The 20313-nt window shown below is 36.9% G+C and overlaps 3 protein-coding genes and 1 pseudogene across 3 annotated transcripts; 3 read left to right on the forward strand and 1 right to left on the reverse strand.

Annotated features, from left to right (window-relative positions):
• Nucleotides 1–231: 231 nt before the first annotated feature.
• Nucleotides 232–1780, forward strand: LOC135631627 (BTB/POZ domain-containing protein At2g46260-like). The gene is made up of 4 exons (XM_065139366.1): nucleotides 232–571; nucleotides 863–948; nucleotides 1053–1119; nucleotides 1467–1780. Exons 1-4 carry the CDS (start codon nucleotides 232–234, stop codon nucleotides 1778–1780), a joined length of 807 nt encoding a protein of 268 aa, XP_064995438.1.
• Nucleotides 1781–5127: 3347 nt separating this feature from the next.
• Nucleotides 5128–6166, forward strand: LOC135631628 (BTB/POZ domain-containing protein POB1-like). The gene is made up of 3 exons (XM_065139367.1): nucleotides 5128–5443; nucleotides 5735–5820; nucleotides 5925–6166. Exons 1-3 carry the CDS (start codon nucleotides 5128–5130, stop codon nucleotides 6090–6092), a joined length of 570 nt encoding a protein of 189 aa, XP_064995439.1. The 3' UTR covers nucleotides 6093–6166.
• A 787-nt stretch (nucleotides 6167–6953) lies between these two features.
• Nucleotides 6954–7735, forward strand: LOC135631629 (BTB/POZ domain-containing protein POB1-like; annotated as a pseudogene).
• Nucleotides 7736–12413: 4678 nt separating this feature from the next.
• Nucleotides 12414–20135, reverse strand: LOC135632088 (CMP-sialic acid transporter 1-like). The gene is made up of 8 exons (XM_065140465.1): nucleotides 20008–20135; nucleotides 17882–17965; nucleotides 17504–17721; nucleotides 16729–16807; nucleotides 14355–14524; nucleotides 14027–14213; nucleotides 13148–13225; nucleotides 12414–13023 (listed from the first exon to the last, which is right to left on the reverse strand). The coding sequence occupies exons 1-8, from the start codon at nucleotides 20056–20058 to the stop codon at nucleotides 12880–12882; spliced, it is 1011 nt and encodes a 336-aa protein (XP_064996537.1). The 5' UTR covers nucleotides 20059–20135; the 3' UTR covers nucleotides 12414–12879.
• Between the last annotated feature and the right edge of the window lie 178 nt (nucleotides 20136–20313).

The raw sequence follows: 20313 nt of genomic DNA on the forward strand, positions 1-20313 counted from the left end.
CAATTTTCATGATTATTCTTCCACTACCATAAATATCTTGACAAACTTTTAATAATCTCTCTTTGGCATGGGCTTATATGAAAATATATATGGATTGGAATTTTAGTAGGAAATATATTTTTTGTAATTTTAGACATTTCATTCTCATAATTTTCTTGCTCGTTTATACAAATCGTTGTCTTTATACATACGGTGGTTGCCTTAATACACACGTGCGGTCGTTTGCATAAAATGGCGACAACGCAACTCTGCTCCCTCTGTGCTCTCTCGATTTTGCCTCTAGTTTCTATTAAGCTAATTGATCCCACAGAAAAAGTAAAATTAATGTTGAAAGTTGGGTGGACGGTGGAATGGAGTCCCGACGATGTAATGTTGAATTATCGAGTCACGGCCGAGGGGGAGGAGGTCATAACGAGCATAAACCGCAACTTCAAATTCGCCTTCAACTGTCCCAACTTCTCCGATCGCGTGCTCCGCATCGAGGTCGTGGGGAAGCCTCCCGAGGGTGAGGTTAGCATCGAGCGGAACACCCATCAGAAGCGGCAAAGTGATGATGACATCACAGAGAAAGGTCGAAAACCCTCTTCCTTTTTCTTCCATGTCTTTCCTTTTGCTATAATGTGAATTATCTGCATATATTTTTGCCCCTGATCAGAAATTATAGATTATTAGACAATGAGAAGGGCCTTCCGGTGGATAGGTTATCGCTCTCCCGGTAGCGATGTCAATTTTAGGAAAAAAGGAAAGCATTCCATGCGATCAAAACAATAGTTTGCTTTGTTGATTTCTTGATGGAGTTGTCAAAGTTATGCCATTTGTATTCATTCATGTTTATGAATTGATCATTTTCAGTAATCTACAGGTGATGATTCTGATCTTGTCCTCAGAGTCAATTCCATCTACGTTAATTCTGCTATACTTGCTGTAAGAAGCCCTTTCTTCTTCAAGGTAAGTGATAATACCATATCCCTTACTGTGTACCGACATACATTTTCCTTTCTTGATCACAGATGCTAATTCTTATTTCCCTGTGGCATATTTTTCTCTGTTAGCTTTTCACGACTGGCATGAAAGAATCTCATCAGCAGCGGCATGTAACTTTGAGAATCAACACATCAGGTACTTGTCAAAACAAATCACACCGAGTATTGCTTTGTGCAAGTGCATATGCACTCACATCTTACTCCTTCGTTTGTCGATTGATCAGTTAGCACTTCTAGTAGTTCCTTAACATTTTATGAAGGAAAAATTCACATTCTACTCCAAAGGTAAATATCCCTCTATTTATACGATACGAGTCCGGGATTGATGCTACATCGACCGTCATGAATTCATCTTTATGGATATGTTTTTTGTCATTCTTCTTGACTATTTTATGCACTTCTCCATTCCAAGTTTATTTATCTCTACATTGCATACCTGGAAAACGAGCAACGTCATCCTTTTTAGTTTTTCACTTTGAACAGAGGAAGAAGCCGCTCTCATGGAGCTCGTAAGTTTTATGTACTATAAAAAGTTGTCATCTACCTCACCCGCCCTCCTCGTAGATGTGTTGATCGCAGCTGACAAGTTTGAGGTCGCTTCTTGCGTGTGGTATTGTGTTCAGCGGCTTATGGAATTACCTATGACCACAAAGTCTGCACTACAATATCTGAATCTCCCTTCTCGTGTTTCCAGTATGACCCCAGCAGTCCAGTATTTGGCAGACGATGCCAAGTTGTACCTTTCCAATCGGAATAGGGACAACACTAATATGGATAGTAGTGATTTAGAAATATAAGCATAAAATTTGTAATATGCTATATATGTTTCAGAAAACTTTTAATGTTATGATTAAAATCAAATAACATAGATCATATCTACGATGTTTATCTTTTGATACCGTTTGGCGAGATCTATATTTGATTTACACAGGCATCATCTTTGGATCCAAAAATCATAGGGATGTTGATTTACAAGGAGAACTAGACACTCATTTTTTTTTTTTTCTCTTCTTATCTTTTCACTTGATCACGATTATTGATGATTTAGGGATACGGAGAATGAGAGAGGTATTGTAATCTCTCAATGTCGCAATGAGTATCTAGTCATGTCTATTTATGATAGATTTGTTATTGTCACTGTTGCCTGTTGCTACTGTTTCTGTTGCTAAGATGATTGTATGATCATCATAAAAAAAAAAAAAAAAAAAAACCCCTCACAAGGCTTTACAATCGAAGGGTGCATCCTCGGCCAATCAAAATCATGCAAAAGGTCGAGATCGGTGACTCGACATGTGCTCGGGGCAAGCTAGTTCCTTTTGATAATTTGAACAAGATTAGTGGAATAAGGAGTTGCGAGTCCCACTACGTCTTCCTGACAATTAAAGGGGTTAGACATGAGGTGTCATTAACAACAACTCAAAGTCAAGACGGCTACACAAGCAAATCATGGTTTGGCAGCACTAATGGATTATTGTTGAAAACGACACTTTGTGAGGTCGATTTAAATCGTTCGTCAAAGATGTATGATTGGAGCCGACTTGATACTATTCTTTGGATGACTCATTCGCATGCAAATATCCATAAATATACTTGGTGACATGGGTCCAAAATTGCTCGACTTAAAAAAAGACGAAAATGGTTAAGTATCCAAAAATGTATCAACGAAGGAGATTTCTGTTGATAATCCTCTCTTTTTCTATTTATAATTTTATGTTCAATTTTTTTTATGATCTTGAGAACACAAAAACTCAAACGACCTCAACTCATGAAACCAACCATATGAAACCTGATTGATTCATTTCATTTGTCAAGCAAGCGAGAGGAAGTGAAGTAAAGCTTCCATCACAAAGAACTGTTAGGCTTTATGTCAAAGGTAGCAGCAACAGCAACAGTAGGTCAACCATTAAGCCAAAATACCAACACGTGAAACGATATGTAATCGAAGATGCCCATAAATTTTTTGATGATTTATCAAAATGTCTTGGACTTGAAATCTGTCTTCGCCACTTACACATATGCATGATAGAGGAAGTGAAGCAAAGCTCATCTAACCATCACAGAGAACTGTTAAGCTTCATGACAAGATAGCACCAGCAGCGGTAGGTCATTTCTCTATAGCGATATAGTGAGATGATGTCAACCGTTAAGCAATAACATTTAACACGTGAAACCATACGTAATCTGATTGACCGATTGATTGATTGATTTCAACCACAAAAAAGGATAGAGGAAGTGAAGTAAAGCTCATCTAACCACCACAGAGAACTGTTTGGCTTTATGACAAGGTAGCAGCAGCAGCAGTAGCAGGTGCTTCTCCATTGAGATACAGTGACAGAAGTGTATGGGGGCTTTAGTGGGCGGGCCTGAGGAAGGCGCCCATGGCGAAGCTGCTCTTGTGGTTAACGTTGTTGGTCACGGGGAGACCGTACTCTCGAAGGAGACAGTCGAATGTATTATAAAAATAATAAATATATAAATCTCAGAGTTTTTTTTTTTGTGTCAAAAACCCAAACAATAATCAAGAGAATAAATGAGATATAATGATTATGTCACTTTGCACAATATCCAAAATCTCCCTAAGTACTCGTAACAAAAGTCCATTGTAAATCTAATTTAACTAAGATGATAACACTGCTTTGGATGATTGAAAACAACATGTGCATTATCCTTATCTTGTTCTTTTTTTTTTTTTTTTATCCTTTCCTTCTCTTTTTCTGAACCACATTTCTATAGTTTTTCAACCCAAGTTGGCCGCCACCACTGTTCTCTTTTCTTTTTCTTAACCCTCACATCTATAAATTAAGGTTTAGGTTAAAAAAAAATATAGTTAAGGCTAAAGTAAGCTATGGGTTATTAAAGCACATTATGGGCTGAATAATAGGTTATCTGCCAAATAGTCATATCGGTTCTCTTGCCACGACATAAAGGATAACAACACTATTAATATTAGATATGTCATATTCCAATCGTGTTAGCTCCTGAAAACTACTCGGGGCTCTCCCAATAATACCTCTTCAATTCTTAAGTCAATAAGTGATTTGGATGATTCAACTATTTTTTTAATATAAAAGATTATGCATGGGGGAACGTACCTAAGAAGTCCTTTTTATAATGAGCCTCTATCACCGATCACTTGACTTCGTGGCCTACAATGCATAATAAGACTAAGTCAAAAAGTGAGATCATCAATGGATTATTAATATTAAGGTTCTCTTGAAATTTAAATTGATTTGACCTCATGCGTCGTCGTCGAAATGTGCTTAAATATTATAGAAATCTGATTAATAATATAATAGTATATTATAGGAATATGAGCAAATAAGCAACTATTCTACCCTTAAATATTATAGGAATCTGATTAATAATACATTAGTATAAACCATCGAATATATATTAAATTATTTCTGTATATATATATATATATATATATATATATATATATATATATATATCCTTATAAAGTTTGAAATAACATGTTAGCATATATATATTTTTTAATTGAATATGTATCTGTTCAAATATTAAAATTCCATATATTCCCAAAAACTCACATCAGTACCTGCCAAATATGATTGATACTCATTTATTTAAATAAAAATAAACTAATATATATATTGAATAAAATCATTTATTTTGGGAGAACATTTTTATAATTTTTACATTAAAAAAATCGGGATATAAGTTCATTTATATATATTTTCTAGAAAAAAACTTTTTTTTAGAGAAAAACAACTATTACTCTTGGAAAAATTATAACATATTAATGAATGCCAATTAAAATTCCTAATGTCACAACCATCAATTTTCATGATTATTCTTCTACTATCATAAATATCTTGACAAACTTTTAATAATCTCTCTTTGGCATGGGCTTATATGAAAATATATATGGATTGGAATTTTAGAAGGAAATATATTTTTTGTAATTTTAGACATTTCATTCTCATAATTTTCTTGCTCGTTTATACAAATCGTTGTCTTTATACATACGGTGGTTGCCTTAATACACACGTGCGGTCGTTTGCATAAAATGGCGACAACGCAACTCTGCTCCCTCTGTGCTCTCTCGATTTTGCCTCTAGTTTCTATTAAGCTAATTGATCCCACAGAAAAAGTAAGATTAGTGTTGAAACTTGGGCGGACGATGGAATGGAGTCACGACGATGATATGTTGGAACTTGGGGGGACGATGGAATGGAGTTACGACGATGATATGTTGGAACTTGGGGGGACGATGGAATCGATACTCAACATTGATGTCTTGGATTATGGATTCACGGCCAAGGGGGAGGTGTTCATAACGAGCATAAACCGCAACTTCGAATTCGCCTTCAACTGTCCCAACTTCTCCGATCGCGTGCTCCGCATCGAGGTCGTGGGGAAGCCTCCCGAGGGTGAGGTTAGCATCGAGCGGAACACCCATCAGAAGCGGCAAAGTGATGATGACATCACAGAGAAAGGTCGAAAACCCTCTTCCTTTTTCTTCCATGTCTTTCCTTTTGCTATAATGTGAATTATCTGCATATATTTTTGCCCCTGATCAGAAATTATAGATTATTAGACAATGAGAAGGGCCTTCCGGTGGATAGGTTATCGCTCTCCCGGTAGCGATGTCAATTTTAGGAAAAAAGGAAAGCATTCCATGCGATCAAAACAATAGTTTGCTTTGTTGATTTCTTGATGGAGTTGTCAAAGTTATGCCATTTGTATTCATTCATGTTTATGAATTGATCATTTTCAGTAATCTACAGGTGATGATTCTGATCTTGTCCTCAAAGTCAATTCCATCTACGTTAATTCTGCTATACTTGCTGCAAGAAGCCCTTTCTTCTACAAGGTAAGTGATAATACCATATCTCTTACTGTGTACCGACATACATTTTCCTTTCTTGATCACAGATGCTAAATCTTATTTCCCTGTGGCATATTTTTCTCTGTTAGCTTTTCACGACTGGCATGAAAGAATCTCATCAGCAGCGGCATGTAACTCTGAGAATCAACACATCAGGTACTTGTCAAAACAAATCACACCGAGTATTGCTTTGTGCAAGTGCATATGCACTCACAGCTTACTCCTTCGTTTGTCGATTGATCACTAAGCACTTCTAGTAGTTCCTTGACATTTTATGAAGGAAAAATTCACGTTCTACTCCAAAGGTAAATATCCTTCTATTTATGCGATATGAGTATACTACATCGACCGTCCTATACTTGTTCTTGAGTGATGAATTCATCTTTATGGACACGGTTTTTGTCATTCTTCTTGACTATTCTATGTGCTTCTCCATTCCAAGTTTATTTATCTCTACATTGCATACCTAGAAAACGAGCAACGTCATCCTTCTTTCTCCTTTTTGTTTTTTCACTTTAAACAGAGGAAGCTGCTCTCATGGAGCTCTTAAGTTTTATATACAGAAGAGAGTTGTCAGCTACCTCACCCACCCTCCTCGTAGATGTGCTGATCGTTGCCCACAAGTTTGAGGTCGATTCTTGCGTGTGGTATTGTGTTCAGCGGCTTATGGAATTACCTATGACCACAGAGTCTACACTAAAATATCTGAATCTCCCTTCTCGTGTTTCCATGGCCCCAGCAGTCCAGCCTTTGATAGATGCCGCAAGGTATACCTTTCCATAGTCCAACATTTGGAAGTGTGAAACTTAGTGAATATTGATTTATTTTCGGAATCGTGGATTTTGGGAATGTAAGCATAAAATTTGTAAAATTTACATTTTATGTCAGGATTGAAATGAAATAACATAGGTCGTATATACGATGTTTATCTTTTGATGTTATCTGAAAATATCTTTATCTGATATGCACGAATATCGTTCTCGAATCCAAAAGTCACAGGAATGTCGATCTACAAGGAGAATTAGATGCTCTGTCTCCTCTCTTTTTATCTTTTCACCGGACAACGATTATTGATAGTTTAGGGACAAAGAGAACGAGAGAGGAACTATAATCTCTCAATGTCGCGATACGTATTGCGTCATTTCACGTTTTTGTTAAGTACCGTATGCTAGTCTCTAGAGATCATATCTATTTATAGACGAGGGCAAAGAGTCTAGAATAAATAATTAGAAAAATTCGTCACACCGAGAATATATCTCCTATCGAACTCTACTATAATACGAGTCTTCCTCTCACCTAATCCACCGCATCCGTTTTCCTTATATGAGCCTCCAGAAACTAACAAGTCCTCACCTGCAATGACCTCAATCACGAGCTCGCTTCCAAGTTAGTGACCGAGACACTCTTATGCGCCGAGTCAAAAACACAAGCGGTTTACGGATACTGTCGACTCAGGGTTGTGAGATTCGATAGGCCTCATCCACACACAATGCATCATCGTCTTTTTTGATCTCAGGAGGGAGGAGTGTGCCAAAATATTCCCATCAGGCCGGATCTACTCCCAGAGATTTCAATTGAGTGGACAGGGATTCTTCCTCTCAGCTCACTGCTACTGGGATCAGCAGGGATCGTTTCACTCTTTTGGCCTTTCCATAGGGATGAGTAAGAACAGTTCTTCGGATGGCTCTACGATAAACTATGAGTTTTGCCGCAAGAATCGGGCCATCAGGAGATTTTTAGAGTAGGTACAGAGATAGTTTCACTTGGGACACCTGGGACGACAAAGGGCTGCAGGAACCTGCTTGGCTTGCCATGAACTTCATTTATCTCCGACGACATCATCTTCTTCATGGATGACACCCTCCACCTGAGAGTCGAGTTAACCATCAGGCAGCCTTAGCCACCTTCGCTGCAGTGGCACAAACAGCTACTCTCGAGTGGCAGGTCTTTTACTTGCTGGTTGCACCCATAATGGCTGCAAAATCTCTATTTCTTATACAAAAACTAATACTTTGATCGAGACTTATATGTTCCCTTACTGTCATATATTAGATAAAAATTAATATTCATGATATTCATTTTTAATCTTTTTTATTCTACAAATAATCTATTTAGTTTCACCATTATGATACCCTTTGTGTCATCATCATATTTGGTTCATCCCCCTTTTTTCTTTTTCTTTTTCCTTTTTCTTGTCAATGAAGGAAGCTTGAAGAATTCAAGATTGGATCAGTCCCAATTACAATGTGATCCAATCTTAATTTTGGGCCATCTCATGGGTTTGTAATAAGCTAGATCAAGCGAACAAAGAACATGACTAAGATGATACATGTGAGACCATTACAGATTTCTACTTACAAATCACTACATATAGACTAATTTATAGGAACATGTAAGACCTCCAATTTTTCTTTGTTAAGATGTGGTCTTGTCCATTGTGGAGGAAAATGATGCCAACCTCTCTCTTTTTTCCATATTTTGCAGACTTGATCTTTCTTTTCTGAGCTCATTTTTGCTTTGCTTTGTTTGTTTTAATGAAGAAAAATAATGATAATTTAGATTGAGTAGTTCAAACTCTGCTTATTTTGTGTTTTTTTCTATTCATCTTACATCCTTAAGTCCCATTTTGATCTTGAAAGCACTAAAAACCCTTGACATGGATTTGTATTGTATCAAAGCACCAGAATAGGCCTAACAGTAGAGTAGAGAGATGAGGGAGACAGAAAGAACAATCACAAACACAAACATCATAAGAATCTGTGTTTCAGGAAGATTGAGGCAAAATTCACTGAATAGGCACCTCATGGAGTTTCAATATTCAAGATGAATATGTCATAGAAACAAAAATTTCTAGCAGAATCCCCCAAAAATAACAAAATTAATGCAGTATAGAATGCTATGATATAATATATTCACAAATCTACATGGCCAAATATTTCTCAACACAAAGTGTAAATATTAATTGGATCCATGATTATTAGATTAGCAAATTGGTTATCCAATCATATGACATCAGAATTTATCTACTAAGCATATCACAACATAAAATCTTGGCAAAGAACCTAAAAACATCCCAAAAGTCTCACATGAAGTAAAGAATTAATATAGTGTATAGGTTTACATCAATCGATTATCACTAATTTAAATTTTACTATTTTACGCCTGAGATGATGATTCAATTATATTATGTTAATAAGCTACTTATCTCATCAGTCTCAATCATCACAACAAATGCCTTGTTCACTCCTCTACCACATTTCTCCTTGCATCCATGAAATGACCTTTCCTGGAAGGAACATAAACCTCCTCCAAGGCACCATCCTGGCCACGAGTTACTTGTCTCCTTCAACCAAGATGAGCACAAGAACTGGGAAAGATGTGGCATTAAATGGGGGAACTATTGAAAGTGCATCATCTTGATCAAAGACCTATGATTGATTCATGCAATAAATGCCCATCCTTCCGGTGTCTTGCTCCACCACAACCTCCATTTCCATGTTGCCCACCTTCCCAAGGCATCAAGCCGAGTCCCTCTAACTTGTAAGCGTAAGTAAACAGCTTTCAATGACCTTGAAAGCATCTCTCAAAAGCGTAAGTAAACAGCTTTCAATGACATACCATTGTCGATGTCAAAATACTTTTAACATGGTTAAATTCATTTACCGTAATATATTACTTTCGTGAATATAATAATCAAGCAACCAATTGGATTGCTACAAAAACTAGAATAGAGAAATATGTTTTTTATTTTTGTTGTTGGAAGGAATCATTTCCTCCTAAGCTATCTTATAAGTGTTTGCACAATGACTTATTAGATCTTAATAGAAAAAAGAGTCTATGGTAGATTGCTCTACAGACATCGACACTGCTTCTTAATCTTAGAATTCTATGAGTAGAAGATGAACCAAGTAATCATGCAACAAAGTCGAGTGCATTCATTGAAGAACTCGTAGTCAAAGCCATTACTTTTGTCACCCCACCAAAACTAGTGATCGTGTCATGATGAAACAAGAAGCAAAAAACCAGTCGTCGTTGTTGTCCAACAACACGAAGCTGCTTTTAATGCATCGAATACACTTGTGCATTCGTTGCGTGTTATCTAGGAAATGCTATAAGGAGATTCATGGCCACACTCTTGAGAGGATGGTGACGCTACTGATGAGTTGAACCACGTTGAAAGAAAATATAAATTGAATTATGTCTCATCTATATGGGCTTAATCATTTCTGATCAAAGATTTATAAACAATGATGTTGAGGTAGTCGAACTCATTTATTTCGTCGATCATTTTTCGGTTCATGTTTTTGTCCTCGAGTGACGATTTAAATTGATAGAGGAGGCTAGATGATTCTACTATCGTAACTTAAATTTAACTATTTAATGCAAATAACTCATAAATCTAATAGATTAATATTCTATCGAATCATATCGTGACGATAATATTGGAGTGAATTAGATGGAGCTAGAGATATATTACAATATAGAGCCATTGTTTGATGATGTGGTTTTATCAGTTATCCCAATGATAGTTCAATGAGTTTTGATTTCTAAGGACACTCCTCACAGTCTAAGGACACATCCCATGTCACATTTGATTTCTAAGGACACACTCCTCACAGTCTCTCGATATCCGGAGCTTTGCATATTTCTATAATTTCACAGAAACACTGAATAGTAGCACTGCATGAAGCACACTGAAACTTGAAGCGATAGTCTTTTTACCTTTATTTTCATCTCTCTTGTAGCTTCAATCACTTGCAACTTTCTTGCACCAAAATTAGTCTTGGAAAATTGTATAGCCAAGGAGGAAAAGATGGTGAAGAAGCTTTTGCTCATATGATGTCATGGTTCCCTGATCATTTGACTAGATTAGTGGAGTGAGAAGTTGCAGAGTTCCATTACTTCAATCACTTGAAACTTTCTTGCACCATAGTAGTCTTAGACAAGCTGTTGCAAGAGGCTATTTTGCATTTGTGTCTCAATCTACATGAAAAGGAAATACGGCCAAAGAGGAAAAGAAGATTGAAGAAGCTTTTTCCCTTATGATATCATTTTCTAAGTGTTCCTTAGACGGTTTGAACCAAATTAGTGGAATAAGAAGTTGCAAGTCCCACTACGTCTTCTTGGCAATTAAAGAAGGGGTTAGGCGTGAGGTGCCATTAACAACAACTCAAAGTCAAGAAGGGCATGCATCACAATCTACTTAAGGAAGCAAATCTTGGTTTGGTAGAAGAGGGTTACTGTCGAAAACGACACTTGATGAGGTCGATTTAGGTCGACTCGATCTATTCCTTGTATGACTCAATGTCAAAAACTTACATAAAAGATTAGGTAGATTTTGTACTATTGATAACAGTTTCTTTCGATGTTCAAGTTAGTGAACGTCTTATTTTACCCGATCGAGCATGATATTTTAAATCCGAGGAGGGAAAGAGAAAAATTGCTGCAACCGGATCGAAGCTAGTTTGATGCAAATGCCTCCTCCACTAACCTTGATCTGCCATCGTTTTGGATACTAATCATATCAAGATACGACTGATGTCAAATCGAACTCAACTAGACTTGGATTGAATGGAAGAGAACAAGCTAAAGAACTGGAAATTCTATCAAATGAGTGTGATCTTGGGAACACAAAAACTCAAACGACCTCAACACGTGAAACCATATGTAATCTGATTCATTCATTTAAATTGTCAAGCAAGAGAGAGAAAGTGAAGTAAGGCTGTAGACACAATCATCACAAAGAACTGTTAGGCTTTATGTCAAAGGTAGCAGCAACAGCAGCAGTAGGTCAACCATTAAGCAAAAATATCGGCACGTGAAATCATATGTAATCGAAGATGCCAACTGTTGGTGAAAACTTTAATGATTTATCGTAAGATTTTGAACTCGAATTCTGTCTTCGCCACTTATGATTGATTGATTATTTCAACTATCAGAGGAAGTGAAGCAAAGCTCATCTAACCATCACAGAGAACTGTTTGGCTTTATGACAAGGTAGCAGCAGCAGTAGTAGTAGTAGTAGTAGCAGGTCATTCTCCATAGACATATAGCGAGGAAGTGTATGGGGCTTTAGTGGGCGGGCCAGAGGAAGGCGCCCATGGCGAAGCTCCTCTTGTGGTCGACGTCGCCGGTCACGGGGAGGCCGTACTCCCGGAGGAGGCAGTCGAGCTTCCACTCCGGCATCGACTCGTAGTCGGCTCGGGTGTAGCGCGGGTAGTGCAGTGGCATCCGGAAGCAGTGCAGATCTCGTTGTTGCTGCTTCGCCTGCGCGCTGGCGGCGAGGGAGAGATTGGATACAGGTTGAGAAATGGAGCCCATGCTGCTCCTCCTTCCGCCTCTCTCCTTGGCTTCGAGTCTATTGAGCAGCTCGAACAAGGAGGAGGCGTCTTATAGAGGTGGTGGGGAGTGGCAAAGGAGAGATTAATTAATGGTCTTTGGAATTGACATGTTGTCAGTCAGTCAGTCAGTCTGTCCGTCAGCAGCGCACCGGCAGGGGTTGGCATTGATGAACAACTACATGACTTAGGTCACAGTCTCCGAATTTACCTCATTCGCATGGCAAATATCCATAAATATTGTCTCGAACATATCATCATTGTCGCCATATTTTTAATTCATTTGAATATACTTGGTGACATGGGTCCAAAATTGCTCGACTTAAAAAAGAAGAAAATGGTTTACTCTATGGTGATAAACACTTGAGATACTTAATGCAAAATCAATGAGACAAACTGATTGAGGACTAGTCTCTCTCTCTCTCTCTCTCTACATTAACTGTGACACCACATGGCACAAATCTATTCATTGGCTATGCTCTATGTTTCTGGAGACTTTGCTAGTGCATTATGTTGCAGAGCACTAGCAAATCTATTCGGACTTTGCTTGTCCGATAGACTCGTCTTCTTCATAAAATCTGGAATTGCAAGCACCACGCATTCAATTCACATCTTCTGTTTCTTTCATCTCTAAACAATTCCATCTACGATATGAATAGTATTTGGTTAACAGATCCTGTTCCGTTGAGCTTACATAGCAACAGAATCATGACTCCCCCGTTGGCTCGACAGCTATTTCCTTGAGTGTGTCTGACGCCGCCTTTGTTGTCGCTGGTAAATCTACGAGCTTGTGAGCAGGAGCAAAGTACATGTGCAGCGAAATCATGCAGATTATAATGCCCAAGAAAAGCTGCAGAAAAGATGTCGACCGTAGTAAACCGATCAGGCATAGTTTGTCACTTGTCCTATAGAAAATGTAGGACAGTAAATTGATACTTTGGCTGTTGATTTGATCTTGAGGGTATACAACTTACCTGCACAGTAGGCTTGAAACTGAAAAGAAATATAGATACGACCATCGTTAGTAACATTGCCATCGAAGTTGAATACACCTGAAAGGATGAGGAAAAACACGATAAGTTGAAATTATTGTCAAAAGAAACATATTGCCGGCAAAAGAATATCCACCGTGTTAATTAATGTTTATAAACATTGTGTTTCTTTGGATTTTTCAGATTCCATGAGAGAGAACAAATTTACGAAGATGGTAACTGTTGACAGTAAAGTTCAAAGGACTCTAATATTCTCATTTCTAAGTAACTTTAATACAAAAAGCATAAACATACATACATATAAAGTAAGTCAAATTTTAAATGCAACTTTGTCATGCAGTTGATGTTTTTAATTTGGGCTTGGTTTGCACTGTAGAAATAACCTTGACTAACAAGCTCTAACAAAGACATTAACATAAAAGACTGGCCCATACAGTCTACCCCTTACAAGAAATGCTTTCATGACTTGAACTTGACACTAAATCATAAAAAGGCTACTTTGCCATGGCAACCAAGGCTCACCTTCCTTCTCAAAGAAACATGTTCCATTTAAATTACTTCCTAAAGAGCAAGTCCATGTCCTATTATGATATGATAAATACAATACAGTGAAAATGAACAGCAACAATAATGAAAACCAATTTTATCCCTACAAGTAAAAAAGAAAATAAAAATAAAAATAGAACACTGGCTCAGATATAACAATCCAGAATAACATGCCATGTCTCAGCAAATTTTATAGGCAATATATTCTACCATTTTATGGCTACTTTAAGCGTGTCATTGGTTTGAGCATTGTACATGCAGTACGGAAAATCACTTCCACATACACAGTCGTAGAAGAAAGTATACAGGACTTACCTTCACAATATTGTCTGCATATTTCATCAGCCATGAAACTAACAACCCAGAAGATCCTAGGTTTAATACAACCAGCCATGTTGTAACAGTGTATCCATTAAGAAGACGTTGCCACCATGGTCCATTCTCAAATCCAACTCTAAAATCATCCATCATAAGCCGTGCCATGTTAAAGATTGCACCAAACCTGACAGTAAAGTGTAGCGATGGTAACTGATAGTATCTAACAACTCAATATTTTATGAATCTCTTGCTTCTATTTGCTGAGAAAGACAAGTTAACAAATGTACACACACACACACACGAAACAACAGATAAAGGTATATACGTATATAGTTGCACATTCTGCCAGTACAGGGTGTCGTTGTTCTTCTTCATCAAGTATTCTGTATAAACACCAGCTAGTGCAGAAAGACAGGCAGACAAGAGTCCAAACATGTAACCTTGTATAGGTGCTGAAAATAGTGAGTCACAAGATGCCTCTCCACAACCTTTCACCTGTGCATCATATTTGAAAAAATTATATAGGTGGTTAATATGATTGGTATGATCATCATTAGTTGAAGTTTGATATAAATAGGAATGAGTGGATCCAAAATATTCAAATGGCTTCATGAAAAACAGTATTCAGCGAGGATAAACAAAATGACCTTCGCATATTAGTCGTTGACATCTTCCTTTTTCCCATATTAGTCATTCTAATCATCACATTGTCTATCAGTCACCAGTGGACATAATTAAAGAGGAAAATGATCAGATGTCCTTCTCATGCTTGGATAAAGGTCCACACCAAATTCTTACCTGACTAAAGCCTCAAACCCTAATCCCACTACACATCTTCCTGCAATACTAGTGTCCCCTTCCTCAAGAAGCTTATATGAAGATGGAGCTCAACAATAAGAATATTTGGAGCGAATTAACCACTGTGATGGCCCTCTTAAAAGGATTTGTATGCACTAACCTATAGATCTTAGGCACCAATATAAATAAAAAGCCTTGTATAAAGCTCAATGGTGGGAAAAGATCTATGTAGCTAACTCCAAATAGTAAGAACAGTATGACTTGTTGTCACATGAGGACAAGAACTAATTTAAATTTTATTTCTTACAACAAAAGGAATGGAACAGAAATAATCTACACATCTTATTTATTAGAAACGTATATCCAAAAATTTGCACATAGAACAAAAGCATGGATTAATATAAACTATTCAACATTAATAACCTTGTGTATACTAATGATTCATAGACGTAAGATTTATTTGCATCTAACAATTAGTAGAAAATTTTGTACATTTATCACCCAAAGCACCCACATTTGCTTGTTTGTCCCTCTAATATTGATACTTGAGCCTGTTTCATCCAAAAAAATCCATTTATGGATCAATACCCTTATCATAACATACCAACATCAAGAAAAAAATCATCGCAACATGCCCTATAATAGTGAGCATTTGATGGGTACTAAATGTTTGACCATCTGTAAGTTTTTCAGATGGTATGTCTGATGCCAAAAGACATTTGAAATGCATTGTTGTTACAACTTACAAAAGCCCCTAATTCTAGGTCTCTCTACTCAAGATTTTGTGTTCTAACCAATCCTGTTCCAACATGGAAGTAGTTTGGAATCAGCCAGTCCCAGTATTAAACCCCTTCAAGTTTTGCTTGTTGAGATCGGTCATGCAGCTCCTATTTAGTGAAAATAAATCAAGGGTTCATCCAATTTGGTGTAACAAATTAGTGGCATGTCAAAGCTCAGTTCAACAATTTTATACAATTTCATGGCAACTTATGAATCTCAGTTATGAAACAACTAAAATTGAATTGGAAATGGTTAGAACTGAAACAGCTGTTGAATCTATCCACAGTTTCCAACAGTAAGAAATGTCATAAACCACAAAGAAAAAAATAAAAGTTTGGAATAAATCAAGGGTTTGGAATCAATCCTGTTCCAACATGGAAGTAGCTTGGAATCAGCCAGTCCCAGAATTAAACCCCTTCAAGTTTTGTTTGTTGAGATCGGTCATGCAGCTCCTATTTAGTGAAAATAAATCAAGGGTTCATCCAATTTGGTGTAACAAATTAGTGGCATGTCAAAGCTCAGATCAACAATTTTGTACAATTTCATAGCAACTTATGACTCTCAGTTATGAAACAACTAAAATTGGGAAATGGTTGGAACTGAAACAGCTGTTGAATCTATCCACAGTTTCCAACAGTAAGAAATGTCATAAACCACAAAGAAAAAAATAAAATCTCTTATGAAGGACCAAATTTAGAATTGATGCTGACACTCTGGATACAACATCACCATCAATAAATAAGACTTGCCAGCAGGACATGGTAGAACTTAGGGATCCCAGATAGAGAAGAGGAGATAAAATAGGGCTTGAGTTTCAAACAGTTGGAGCTCTAAAGGCATGGGCTTTGGGGTTCAATCTTTCAATGAAAAAAAATGGAACAGGAGCGCTTGAGCAATAGATCTTATTAGAAAGGACCAAACATTGGTGTACCAATATCACTTTACCCTATAGACTCCAGTAAAATTAAAAGAAAAAAGGCATATTTCAAAACTTTCAAATAATTAGTGCAGTATGTTAATGGAAAAGAAACCACAAGTACCAAATGGAACTGTTAGGGCCAACTCTAGAACAGCATAGATTCAAACTTGAGGAATTATAGATCTCCAAAATAACAGAGCACCTGGCTTGTAGTTGTCCCAACAGTTAATAGAACTATCGCCATCCACTGTAGGGTTGACAACTTCCTCCTCAGAAAGAACCTAAAACATCAAAAGGAAATGATTCCACTGCAATCACAAACCATAAGTTTTATAACAGAGAAAACGATTGAAAAGACACCAATAGGAACAATGGGAATTTTTCTTTCATGTACAAAGAATATTTAACAATATACACATTGAAGAAGACTTCCTAAAGATCCAGTGTGATTTATTTCTGATTCCAACTAACGCCAGGAACAAATGTCATGATTTCAAGTGTCATGCTACAATAACTGCACCATTCTTACAAACTTCAACAAATTGTTTAAGCTGACCCAATTCGTGTCAAGGAACTAGCTTAATTTGCCTTTCAGTACTAACATGAGTATATTCAGAATTTTAATGTCATATTTGTAGTCAGAATACTCAATCTTTTCATGAATTGTTTCAACTAAACCCAATGTTCATGTCACAGTAAGTCAATATTTGGAGTGGCAGCTTTTGAAAGAAAGAGCAGTTAGAAAAAAGAGCTTTAACTTGCATGGCAGTAACAGTGCTCTTATTTTCAAATGCTAAGAAGTAGATTAAATGTGAACTGATTTTTGTTAAAATTAATGTTGAATACAAACATAATTTTGAAAAATAACCTAAAATTAAACATGAATGCTAAGTTGCCTGATTGATTACAAGAGAATATAATGCTTCAATGAGAAACTAGATATTTTACATGATGACTTCACATTATGAGCAGTGTACCTGAATAAGATACCAGTTGTGACAATTTTCAAATTACCCATTATCTGATATGTTGATGGATCCACATAAGTCAAGGTAGCAAACTGGACATTGTTGTGAACAAGATAAATGATAGAAGGAATGGGAAATAAACGGACACTCTTCCAATCTGTAGTCATCCTAGGAGCAGAAGATGATGCTTGGCACTCCTTCCAAAGGAAGAAGCTAGATACCACAAGCTGAAATTTTTGCAACAGGACACAGATGTTAGTAGAAGTGGCAACCTATTGACAATACCTTCCTGATAAGAGATTAAGTTGCTTGATAAAGATCTAAAGTATGTTTGGAGTATATTAATATAAGAACACCAGAAAAGCTTAAATCATAATCAAAAGGTACCTTGAAAACTTCTGCAAGAAATGGAACTGTAGCATAGTCATATTTGTATTTTCCATGACTTTGTGACAGTGTTGTCAAAATTCCCTGGAACACAGACAAAAAAAACGTATTTCTCAATTATTTCACTAGCAAATGTTGTATTTTGGAAAAATAAAATGAGACAAGAGTTTCTTTTTCTTTTTTAATGAAAGAGGTTGACAAGAGCAAGAAATTCTAAAAAAATTTCATGCATGATTCACAAAGGACCTGTATCTTTAGATTGAAAAGTGAATCTGGAAACCTAGAGATAAGATCAGACTAAATGCTCGTAAATTAAAGTCTAGTGTCAAACTAGAAATATCCAAATTGAAGAGTAGGTAGATTTACAGGAACAGAACTTACCCAATTTGTAGCAAATATAGCTACGATCAAGATGAAAAGGACATAAAATCAGAATAAATGAAACTAGATGTTAGTTTCATCCACCTCTAAAGTTCTTCATGGATGTGGGGACAGTACAGGATTTTCTTGAACAATGTAGTGAGTTTCAAAGTCGAACTAATTTAGAATAAAAATTTGACATTAAAGTCAGACATTCCATCAAATCAACATCATGTACACCTAAAAAACACATATAAGACTCAGATAGTCATACATGGGTAGCAAGCTTTTCAAGTTTCTTGAACAAGATTCACATAAACGTAGAAACAAAATATTCATTAACCTCTTTATTCATGACTAAACAAAGCCATGGATTCAAGTTTCGCAATGAGGAGACTGTCTCTTTTAGTATATATCACGACACTTGAACTCACCTGGATTGTTTGTGGTCTTAGCTTACTGACATTTTAGATAGCCTAATCATTGGAGCTAATTATTATGTGACTCATCTCCTAATTTGGCTAGCCATCTCGATCAGATTTGCAAACCCCACTTTCAAGATAGCCAATAATTTCACATCTTTGTAAGACTTCCTTCAATAGCCAAATGGCTTCCAGAGCAAACTACATAAGGAAGACAGGTAAGGTCTCCTGCCTTTTCCATTTTCTTCTACTTCTCATTTATACAAATAAGCCGGATGCCAAACTGTACGCATGATTTCTCGCAAAATAATCAAAGTGATCAAGTCTCATGAATGCATCTAAGAAAATCTTTGTATGGGCAAATATCCTTAACCAGGCAAATCTCAATATGATATTCATTTTTGCTACTAAGTCAAACGAGATTACCACCTGCAAAACAAATAATAAGTTTATTTCACTGGTAAAAGAAGCACATCTCCTGATGATGTGATGGTTAACACAGCCAGATTCTTGGTATCACTAAGTCTAGCACCACTAGAAACCACCTTATAATATGATTTTCAAAGAAGAAAGAAAAGGAAGATCAGAATAACGATAGGAACTAATGATTATCCTATAAAGAATAACAATCTTAGCCATCTATCCCTATACACAAAACTAGGTGAACAGGATTACATTGACCAACATAAATAACAAACAACATAAGGATGTTGCAAATAGATTATCCAAAAGATTCAAGATATTTGGTCTTTGATAGAACAAGGAACCTACCTAAAATCCGTCTAAGAAGTTCAAGATTGATTCGATGGTCAATGCAGCACTTCACGTGAACGTTTTCATGACTCAAAGTTCAACCTTATGCAGTAATATTATTGGTAAAATCCACTGTGTCATTTCAGGTATTAGAAAGTCTACCCTACGAGAAAAAGCCATCATTCCAATCGAAGCGAAAGATCAATTATTCCCTTCCCATACGGGGATTTTTCCTCCTGTCGTAGTATCCTAACCACCAGTACAAGATCTTCCAACTACCGCGCAAGAATGGACACCGATCTGCATTGCATAGTCCTCAAGACGAACTAAATTTTGCAAGTAACTCCAATCAAAGCTTGCAAACATCTTCAATCTTGACGATGCCACAAGAAATTGATTTAGGATCAGTACATCCAACTGATCAACGGACTAACGAACCGATAAAGATTACGCCACAGCTCATAGTCGTCAATAACTAGTAAGCTTTTTGAAATCTATCAAACGACCAAGCAAATCTGACGAGATCGGTCAAACTATAAATGCAGAGATTGAAAGTCGATTAGAAACTTAGGGTTCGTCTCGATATCACACCTGGGAACTGGTGAGGAGAGTGAGGAGAGCCGCAACGAAATACCAACGCATCTCCTCCCCTCTTCCTTTTCCGCCCTCCTCCTCGTCGGTCCTCCGCCCTTCCTTTTTAATTTCCTTTTTCCTTTTTTTTTGCGAATTAATTAAAGACCAAAAAGTCAGTGCAAGTATAACGGTTCTACGTAAATAACGGGTTTCGTAACGTCACGGCCGTCTTTATCGTAAATGACGTGCAATAAATCGTCCGGCTCACGGCCAGGTCGCCGCAGAACTGAACCGGGCTTGGTTTATTCCAACCTGTTCGTATAT

Source organism: Musa acuminata, chromosome BXJ3-2 (genome assembly GCF_036884655.1).
Source record: "Musa acuminata AAA Group cultivar baxijiao chromosome BXJ3-2, Cavendish_Baxijiao_AAA, whole genome shotgun sequence".
Lineage (NCBI taxonomy): Eukaryota > Viridiplantae > Streptophyta > Magnoliopsida > Zingiberales > Musaceae > Musa > Musa acuminata.